General features: G+C 39.8%; 1 protein-coding gene across 3 annotated transcripts in view; it reads right to left on the bottom strand.

Annotated features, from left to right (window-relative positions):
- Positions 1 to 619: 619 nt before the first annotated feature.
- The window catches only part of si:ch211-15d5.11 (nuclear receptor coactivator 7), a 44,755-nt gene continuing 34,229 nt past the window's right edge, over positions 620 to 11,145 (bottom strand). For all 3 annotated transcript variants that reach the window (XM_061895925.1, XM_061895927.1, XM_061895926.1), the window contains 4 exons: positions 8,766 to 8,918; positions 8,607 to 8,702; positions 4,727 to 4,800; positions 620 to 1,108 (listed from right to left, as the gene is read on the bottom strand). In XM_061895925.1, the coding sequence (XP_061751909.1) occupies positions 973 to 1,108; positions 4,727 to 4,800; positions 8,607 to 8,702; positions 8,766 to 8,918 (459 nt within the window). In that variant the 3' untranslated portion in view covers positions 620 to 972. The remainder of the gene's footprint in view (positions 1,109 to 4,726; positions 4,801 to 8,606; positions 8,703 to 8,765; positions 8,919 to 11,145) is intronic.

Here is an 11,145-nt window from a genome sequence, read left to right as displayed (position 1 = left end):
CCAAACACGACAAGTTGAGTTTATACCAAAATGGATACATGGATGATACAGCAGAGGATTGGGAGAATGTCATGTGGTCAGATGAAACCAAAATAGAACTTTTTGGTATAAACTCAACTCGTCGTGTTTGGAGGAAGAAGAATACTGAGTTGCATCCCAAGAACACCATAACTAGTGTAGCATGGGGGTGGAAACATCATGCTTTGGGGCTGTTTTTCTGCTAAGGGGACAGGACGATTGATCTGTGTTAAGGAAAGAATGAATGGGGCCATGTATCGTGAGATTTTGAGCCAAAACCTTCCATCAGTGAGAGCTTTGAATGTTTGACCAAATACTTATTTTCCACCAAAATTTACAAATCTTTAAAATTCCTAAAATGTGAATTCCTGGATTTATTTTTCACATTCTGTCTCTCACAGTTGAAGTGTACCTATGATGAAAATTACAGACCTCTGTCATCATTTTAAGTGGGAGAACTTGCACAATCGGTGGCTGACTAAATACTTTTTTGCCCGACTGTATTTAAGAGTTAATACACACTATTTTACCCGTAATAGATAGTAGCAAGTGACCAATGAGAGCATTTGAAAATACAAATGAAGACAAAATAGAAGCTATGTATGGCAGAGATGATTATCCAGTGATAGGCTTTATTGTATGCACATCTATTCATTGCAGGCATTAGGATACATGATAATACATAAGTATTATTATGTATGCTGAATAAGATTCTGTCCGTGAGTGTTTACTAACTTCCTACGGGACTGGGGATGCAGGTCTATTCACATGATAAATAAATGACTGATTCACAAATGAAAGCCATGTGCAAAAGTCTAGTGCTGACAGGAAACGAATCACCCATTAAAACTTCTCTTCAGGCAGCGAGCGCTCCAAAGTCCAAACTGGTCCCCGAACCAGTACCGTGTGTCCTCACGACCATGCTTGATTGGTTTCAACGCCGCCGAGACTCTCTCAGCTGAACGTCCACACTTCTAGCTCCATGATCCGGAAATCGTCGGTTCCAGAGAGTGAACAGTTGTTGAAGGTGTAACAGGGGCTGCTGCGGCCCAGATACAGATTCTCATCCACCCACAGACCAAAGTGACCACTGTGGAGAAAGATTAGAATTAGAACATGCAACTATTTCATTCAATCTAATGTATCCCAAATTAATAGTAACAACAATATATGAATTATGTACAACTTAGTCCCTCTACGACAGTGTTTTTCAACCTTTTTCCAGCCAAGGCACATTTCTTGCTGTGAAAAAAATCCAGAGGCACACCACCAGTTGAAATCATTAAAAAACAAAACTCAGTTGAGAGTAAAAAGTCGTTGTCGGAATAGTTGGATATGACTTTGAAGCATAACCAAGCATGCATCACTATAGCTCTTGTCTGAAAGTAGGTGTACTGTCACCACCTGTTTTTTTTTTTTTTTTTCCTGTGTGTAGTGTTTTAGTTCTCCATGAGCTTCAAGAGGTAGTCACCTGAACTGATTTTCACTTCACAGTTGTGCTTGGAAGCTCATCGAGAGAATGCCAAGAGTGTGCAAAAAAGTAATCAGAGCAAAGGGTGGCTATTTTGAAGAAACTAGAATATAAAACATGTTTTCAGTTTTTTCACCTTTTGTTAAGTACATAACTCCACATGTGTTCATTCATAGTTTTGAGGCCTTCAGTGACAATCTACAATGTAAATACTCATGAAAAGAAAGAAAACGCATTGAATGAGGAGAAAGTATGTCCAAACTTTTGGCCTCTACTGAATATGCTCAAAAGTTATACCTGACTATGTAGAGCAGGGGTCTTAAACTCAATTTACCTGAGGGCCACTGGATGCAGAAACTGGGTGAGGCTTTTTTGATTGATTGATTGATTGATACTTTTATTAGTAGATTGCACAGTTCAGTACATATTCCGTACAATTGACCACTAAATGGTAACACCCGAATAAGTTTTTCAACTTGTTTAAGTCGGGGTCCACGTTAATTCAGGCTGGGCCGCAAGAAAAGATTAAAAAAAAAAAAATCTAACATTCACTTTTTAATGAATTCACCTTCTATGAATGGTTTTCCCGTCCTAGCATTGCTAGGGCAGGGAAGCCAACCATCACAATTTTTCCGGGGGACTCCTGAATTTCACTGCACCTCCCGACAATCTACCGGTGCAACCATTTTCCTGAATTTGTCCCAATTTTCACCCGGCCGACATTATTAAGGGCTGCCGTGATTGCACTGCTTTTAAAGTCCTCTACGACAGTAGTGATGTACCCCCTGTGAACAGTTTTTGAATTCAAATACCCCCTAATCAGAGCAAAGCGTTTTTGGTTGAAAAAAAAGAGATAAATAAGTAAAATATAGCACTATGTCATCCGTTTCTGATGTATTAAATTGTATAACAGTGCAAAATATTGCTCATTTGTAGTGGTCTTTCTTGAACTATTTAGAAAAAAAAAAAAACTTTTTGAAAAATAAACAATTAATTCAATTATAAATAAATATTTCTACACATAGAAGTAATCATCAACTTAAAGTGCCCTCTTTGGGGATTGTAATAGAGATCCATCTGGATTCATGAACTTAATTCTAAACATTTCTTCACAAAAAAAGAAATCTTTAACATCAATATTTATGGAACATGTCCACAAAAAATCTAGTTGTCAACACTGAATATTGCATTGTTGCATTTCTTTTCACAGTTTATGAACTTGCATTCATATTTTGTTGAAGTACTATCCAAAAAATATATTTATTAAGTATTTATTTAAGACTGCTAGTTTTTAGGATATTTTTGATAAATATCACTTGACCCTTGGGATACCTTCGCATAGCGTACCATCAAAAAGAGAACTACAGCTCAACAATTCGCCATTGGGCACATGACACAAATAAAGTGACAGCTCTTAATCATGTTGTGCGAGACTTGTGCAGAACGTCAGTGGCTGCAAGACGTACTTGTTCAACAGCCATACATGTCACACTGAGGGTAGCCGTATAAACAACTTTTAACACTGTTACAAATATGCGCCACACTGTGAACCCACACCAAACAAGAATGACAAACCCTTTTTGGGAGAATTTCTACACCCTAACACAACTTAAACACAAGAGAATAAATACCCAGAACACCTTGCAGGGCTACAATATACAACACCTCAACTGACACAAGTAGGGAGGGTGGGGGGTTGGTGGTAGCAGGGGTGTGTATATTCTAGCCCGGAAGAGTTAGGTCTGCATGGGATTCTTGGTAATTGTTCTGGTGTGTTTATGTTTTGTTACGATGCGGATGTTCTCCCGAAATGTGTTTGTCATTCTTGTTTGGTGTGGGTTCACAGTCTGGCACATATTTGTAACAGTGTTAAAAGGTTTTTTTTTTCGGCCACCGTTTGTGTGACCTGTATGGCTGTTGATTAAATATATTTTGCCATAACACACGTGCGTCTCGCATGGCCAGATGCAACATACAACTGGGCTTGCCCGCTGTCAATTCAAGATGAAGGGGGCGCTAAAGGCAGTACCATTATGGCATTCCCTGAATATTGCTGATCTGGTAAAAATTGACAGAGGCTTCAAGAGAATTGGTGCCCTGAAATTCAGGGGTCTCCCGGGAAAATTGGGGACGTTGGCAAGCATGACCTATCATATTAAACTTGCGGGCCGCACCAACATTAAATTGTCATATCAAAGTGCGGGCCGCAAAATAACGCATGTTTGAGACCCCTGCTTTAGAGCCATATAACTTGGTGACACAAGCTAACTTTTAGCATGCTAACCTTAACTAGGCTAACATTAGCATGCTACCTTTTTGAGCTACTTTTGCAACCTTGTACCCCTGAGTCAAGTTGTTAACTGTTAGCATGCTAACATTAAAGTGCTAACTTTTTATGCTAATTTCACACGTTTTACTCTATTTCCCCAGCCATACACCTTTGAGCCATATAACTTGGTATGTGACACAAGCTAATTTTTAGCATGCTAACATTCGCATGCTAACTTTTTGAGCTACTTTTGCAACCGTTTAGCCCTGAGTCATAACTTTGTATGTAACACTTGTTAACTGCTAGAATGCAAACGATAGGCATACTAGCAAGCTAACTTTAGGTTTGCAAAATTTTTCATCTATTTTTTTTTCCATCTATAATTTTTTTCTATTTCCGCAGCCATACAACTTTGAGTCGTATAACTTGGTATATGAAATATGCTGACTGTTATCATGCTATCGTTAGCACACATGCTAAGTTTTAGCATTTGTATGTAAACATGCTACTGTTTTAGGCTAGCTCTGTGGCTGGTTTTGCACAGTTACACCTAAAACTCACGGATTCAGACACTCAGCACCATTTAATGAGTACGGTGGCTTCCGGCGACCCCCAGCCGGAGGTCCAGGGCCCAGATAGCAGGCCCATCAAAATTTCCGCGGGAATTTTCTAGTTACACCTTACCTGCTTGAACTACACAAAAAATCAAACATAAGTTTTGATTAAACAGTTGATGTGCGCATTTCATCGCCGCTCAGATTCAAATTCAGTTGGCGAAAATGAAGCTGATCAGTTGAGGAGAGGGAAGAGTACATCCGGAAAAGACATGAAGATCTTTTTTTAGCACTTGAATCTACAGACTAATGTATTTTGCACAATAATTGAGACAGTGTAGATACACATTGTTGTTCAAAACTAACAATTAAAGTGGGGTGTACAAAAACCAAGTGTGACTGTAAAAACTTTACCTTCCTCCTCCAATGGCAAAGGAATCCAGGTCCCCTTTAATGAAAAAGGAGTTTTCTCCGGTCCACTTAAAGCACTGTAGAAAGACAGTACAACCCTTTATGTGAGTGAGCAATAGTAAACCCCTGACTTGCTATGGCAGTGGTTCTCAACCTTTTTTCAGTGATGTACCCCCTGTGAACAGTTTTTTAATTCAAGTACCCCCTAATCAGAGCAAAGCATTTTGGGTTGAAAAAAATAGATAAAGAAGTAAAGTACAGCACTATGTCATCAGTTTCTGTTTTTTTGAATTGTATAACAGTGCAAAATATTGCTCATTTCTATTGGTCTTTTTTGAAGTATTTGGAAAAAATGATATAAAAATAACCAAAAATGTGTTGAAAAATTAACAAGAGATTCAATTATAAATGCAGATTTCTACACATAGAAGTAATCATCAACTTAAAGAGCCCTCTTTAGGGATTGTAATAGAGATCCATCTGGATTCATGAACTTAGTTCCAAACATTTCTTCACAAAAAAAGAAATCTTTAATATCAATATTTATGGAACATGTCCACAAAAAATCTAACTGTCAACACTGAATTTTGCATTGTTGCATTTCTTTACACAGTTTATGAACTTACATTCAAATTTTGTTGAAGTATTATTCAATAAATACATTTATAAAGGATTTTTGAATTGTTGCTATTTTTAGAATATTTTTAAAAAATCTCACGTACCCCTTGGCATACTTTCAAGTCACCTCAGGGGTACGCGTACCCCCATTTGAGAACCACTGTGCTAGGGGAGTGTTTGGAGGGGTTGGTCTAGATCCCCTTTAATGAAAAAGGAGTTTTCTCTGGTCCACTCAAGAAGAACCTGCAGTTACTACTGTTACCATCCAGGAGAAGCCTGTCTTACACGCCACACCTAAAATGGGCAACAAAGGAAGACCGAAAACACCCAAATGTCCCAAAGGCCTAAAGCAAGTGTGAAAGGATTCCAAAGAAAGTCCTCCAATATGTGAAGAGATGCAAACTGTTACAGCTCAAAGTATTTCCGTTGTAAAGATTGTCCCTGAGGTTATTCCATCATCATCGGCTGCTGCTGTTATTACCACCACGTCGTGGAAGCTTGGCCCTTTTCGATTTCAAGTCAGCTGATGCCAAAATTTAGTCCAAATCAACAACTGAAGTGAAAGTTCAACATCTCAAATCTATTCACCTGTGAGTCAAAGGGGGAAAAACTGATACAAACTGATGTTTGATACACCTGGTGCAGGTGTATCAAACTCATTTTATCTCAGGTGCACACACGGGCCGGACTATTAAAATCATGGCATTAAAACAAAAAAAAACAAAGACAACTTCAGATTGTTTTCTTTGTCTTAATTTGGCCAAAAATAGAACAAACATTCTGGAAATATTACAATAAAAATATAGAAAAAAAATACCGACATACGGTAAAGTTTAGATCCATGAAGGAAAGGAGAAAGTGAATGAATGTTTGTAACTGAATACATTTACATATGCATAAAAATGTGTTTTCTTTTGTATTATATTTTTTAATGAATTAAGTAATGTTTATGACAACTTTTTTTCCAAAACACAACATACAATGTGAGATATAACAGGATAATGCATACATTTATTATTTGTTTTCAAAATGGTTACAAAAAAGTGGGACCCCAAAAATTTACTGTGGCACCCTTTTTTTCTAACTTGATGCAACGTTTTGAAAATTCCTAGCGCCAACACTAGGGTTGCAAAGGGGTAGAAAGTTTCCGGTAAATTTCCGGAATTTTACCACAGGAAATTAAGCTCGGGAAGTTTGGAAATATTGACCATTTTTTGATTATTCAAAGTTGGACACCATCCATGGGAATTAATGGGAATTAGTGGGGAATTACAATAATTGGGCACTTGTCTATATGCTGCTGCATCTTTGTGACATTTTTGACGTAGCTCTTTGCACAGTATTGGCAAATGTACACCACCTTTCCGTCTATATTGGTTGGGTTGGGGTGGCATTATTCTGTTTGTATTTATTTATTCTTGTAAAACACAAAGGCAATGCCACACGCAGATATAAATAGTCAGCTAAACAATTGGAATAGTCTTAGAAAATATTTTACTGATGGACAAATTAATATAAATAGGCTAGATGAATAAATAAACAATCAGCATGCTACAGCAAACTATAACCTACATTCTTGTATGACAACAGAATGGCTGGCGGAAGGCAGAAGGAAACTACATGTTTTGATTTAGTATTATCTACTTGAACTTTACAGAACACAAAAAAGATAAATTCCGATCGCTAACGTTGTTAGCATAAATTCATGGAATTTAACATAGAGAATATTAGCATCACGGCTAACAGAGAAATATTTTCGGTTAATTTTGAGACTGTGGTGGTACATAAACCTAGCTAGCTAGAGCTATTGGCCCCAAAATCATTTAACAAGTACAGGAACAGCTAGCTGGCTTGAATGGAATTCTTCTGGAGTAGTCTAGTCATACAGTAACAAGTAATTACACCTTTATTAAACTTCAATACCATGGATCAAATATACATTTCCCCAGTAATATCATCAAAACTTACTTGACTGGATGAAGTCCTTGGGCTCAAATACTAGTGTGGCCTCAATAGCATGCTGGGAATTATCTGTGCATGTGATGGAAGAATGCACTGCACATGTGATGGAGGAATGCACAGTGCAGGGTGGAAATTGTACTGAATTTGCTTTAAATCTGTTTGTTTTTTTAGCTAAAAATCATGCGGAAAGATCTAACATGTTGCATTCAATCCATCCACCTTCTTCCGCTTATCCGAGGTCGGGTTGCGGGGGTAGCAGACTAAGCAGGGAAGCCCAGACTTCCCTCTCCCCAGCCACTTCATCTAGCTCTTCCCGGGGGATCCCGAGGCATACCCAGCCCAGCCGGGAGACATAGTCTTCCCAACGTGTCCTGGGTCTTCCCCGTGGCCTCCTACCGGTTGGGCGTGCCCTAAACACCTCCCTCGGGAGGCGTTCAGGTGGCATCCTGACCAGATGCCCGAACCACCTCATCTGGCTCCTCTCGATGTGGAGGAGCAGCGGCTTTACTTTGAGTTCCTCCAGGATGGCAGAGCTTCTCACCCTATCTCTAAGGGAGAGCCCCACCACACGGCGGAGGAAACTCATTTCGGCTGCTTGTACCCGTGATCTTATCCTTTCGGTCATGACCCAAAGCTCATGACCATAGGTGAGGATGGGAACGTAGATCGACCGGTAAATTGAGAGCTTTGCCTTCCGGCTCAGCTACTTCTTCACCAAAATGGATCGGTACAACGTCCGCATTACTGAAGACGCCGCACAGATCCGCCTGTCGATCTCACGATCCACTCTTCCCCCACTCGTGAACAAGACTCCTAGGTACTTGAACTCCTTCACTTGGGGCAGGGTCTCCACCCTTTTCCGGGAGAGAACCATGGACTCGGACTTGGAGGTGCTGATTCCCATTCCGGCCGCTTCACACCCGGCTGCGAACCAATCCAGTGTTGCATTCAATGTTTAATCCCATTATTTTCCAATAATTCCCATTAATTCCCATATAAGTATTCCCGTTAATTCCCATGGAAAGTTTCCAACTTTGAATATTACCGGAATTTTGCAACCCTAGCCAACACTGATGCCTGCAAAACAGCAGAAAGCGGCTGTGGCCTGCGGGCCAGTTTTAATACTAATCAAATATCTTTCCGCAGGGTGGAGGAGTGTTTGGTGCTACCTGTTGGTTTGCATGAATAAAACTCAAAACTAAACTATAACACAGGCTGTCTTTTTCAGACTTTTTATTTCTACGTAAAAAAAAATAATTATATTTTATATATCAATACGTCATCACATGAGTTTAAAACTGACCTTGAATCGAGGATGCAGCATGAAGAGGAAGGTTTCCCCCGTGCCGTAAAACGCCTCACTGAGCTTCAGCGGGTGCGACAGGAATGCACCGAATACCTGAGGAAGGACAGGAGACGTTGCAGAACAAGCGCTGACCGTCTACGTTCCGACAGACGTTACCTCGTCCAGCGCATCCTTGATGACGACCAGCGTTGGTGAGTCCATGGCGCTCAGTTTCCGGTAGAGGGATTTAAGGCTGGCGCCGTGGCGAGACGTGCTGTACGCCAGCTGCCAGGTGTGCCCCACCGTCTTAGGGGGCAGCTCCTTGCATAGCTTTGAAAAAAAGATGGTGTTATGAAGATATTTATAAAGTTTCATAATGATTAGACTAACAGAAGCTCCTCCCCTTGCCAAAACATTTGGCCAAAGGCAAATATTACTATGAAGGGTACGGTGTGGCGCAGTTGGGAGAGTGGCTGTGCCAGCAACCTCAGGGTTCCTGGTTCAATCCCCACCTTCTACCATCTTAGTTACATCAGTTGTGTCCTTGAGCAAGACACTTCACCCTTGCTCCTGATGGGTCGTGATTAGCGCCTTGCAGGGCAGCTCCCGCAATCAGTGTGTGAATGTATGTGTGAATGTGGAAATAGTGTCAAAGCGCTTTGAGTTCCTTAAAAAGGTAGAAAAGTGCTATACAAGTACAACCCATTTACCATGAACATCATGTGCACATCTTTTTTTAATTACTGCAAATTTTTTTCATTGACAAGATTACAAGGCAAATTTAAATCAACCTGTAATTGAACTTTCAAATGATTGAAAATGGGGAAAAAATACTTAATTTAAAAGAATACTTTACTTTATCACGGTATTCAAAATGGATGTGTGTGTTTAATTTGAGTGTTTGCAATACAATAGTAATGTCAAATTATAAATATTATTTTTAAATCAGATTAATCACACTTTTGAAATTGGATTAGTCATGGTTTGCCTGCACAATTTCAATTAACCACAAAAAATACCCCAATATTTTGACGCAAACACAATTTTATATTCAAAGTGTCATACACAAAATGTTTTTAAATGTTTTACTTGTACCCGATTGAACTTTTGAAGTCCATCCATCCATTTCCTACCGCTTGTCCCTATCAGGGTCACGGGGGTGCCGGGGCTATCTCAGCTGCATTCGGGCGGAAGGAGGCGTACACCCTGGACAATTTTCCACCCCATTGCAGGGCCCACACAGATAGACAACATTCACACTCACATTCACACACTGGGGCCAATTTAGTGTTGCCAATCAACCTATCCCCAGGTACCATGAATTGATTTACGTGGACCCCGAATAAGGTGTTACCGTTTAGTGGTCAATTGTACTGAATATGTACCGAACTGTGCAATCTACTAATAAAAGTTTCGAACAATCAATGCATGTTTTTGGAGGTGGGAGGAACCTGGAGTACCTGGATGGAACCCACGCAGTCCAACTCCAAACAGAAAGACCCCGAGCCCGGGGATCGAACCTAGGATTTTTGTATTGTGAGGCACATGCACTAACCCCTGTACTGGCTATTTATTTTGAAGTGACTTTTTTGTATAAGCACACTATTTGAAGTTTGCACTGACCGTGTAACAACCTAAGTCGCCTTTTAGGTAATCAACCAGCCGTGGTTAAGGTCAAGGAGCATGTGCGCTTGAAATAAATTGCATAATCAATCTGCATGTACACATGATTAATGCGATCATTTTTTGTATTTACGCCATTGTCCTTACTTGGAATTGATGTGAATTGCCATGAATTTAATTTCACTTCCTGTGCGGTGGATCAAATTCAATTTAAATTATAATTATTTAAAATCAACCGAAATTCGTCATTTTACACAAGTCTGCCGGAAACAGTTTTGGGAACATATTTTTTTTTGGGGTATAAAAGGACTGACCTGAACCCCATTAGGAACATATTTAGAATATGTACTGCAGCAGCACTTACCTTGTGTCTGATGTTTTTTTACCCAAAGAATGCTGAAATGCTGACATTTTTCTCAAACATGTAACGTTTACAGCAGTACTATTCAACCAGTGGCCCCGGAAGCCAAATCCGGCCCCAGAATGACAGTGTATCAGCTGTAAATTTGTGAGACACATTTTTACAGCAAATTTCTTAAAAGACCAGAGTGCTCCAGTTGTATAGAGGAGCTTGGAGCACTATAAACACATTGGCAAATCCTTGCATTGGCATTTTAACATTGCTAGTCTGTGTCTGTTCATCCAGGTCAGTGTCATCTCAGAGCATTCAATCGATCGCTACTGGACTGTTTGTTTTGTCTCAGAAGACGTTTCACCTCTCATCCGAGTAGGCTTCATCAGTTCATGCTCATAGACTTAGATCGGTCAGATCTAGTGTTAGACTTAGATTGGTCAGACCTAGTCTAGCGGTTGGTGCCAAAACCCCAAATATTTATACTCCAAAATAGGGCTGGGCGATATGGTCTTTTATTAATATCTGGATATTTTTAGGCAATGTCACGATACACGATATATATCTCGATATTTAGCCTTA

The sequence above is a fragment of the Nerophis ophidion genome, linkage group LG03 (assembly GCF_033978795.1).
Source record: "Nerophis ophidion isolate RoL-2023_Sa linkage group LG03, RoL_Noph_v1.0, whole genome shotgun sequence".
Lineage (NCBI taxonomy): Eukaryota > Metazoa > Chordata > Actinopteri > Syngnathiformes > Syngnathidae > Nerophis > Nerophis ophidion.
This window is presented reverse-complemented; position numbering and strand designations above follow the sequence as displayed.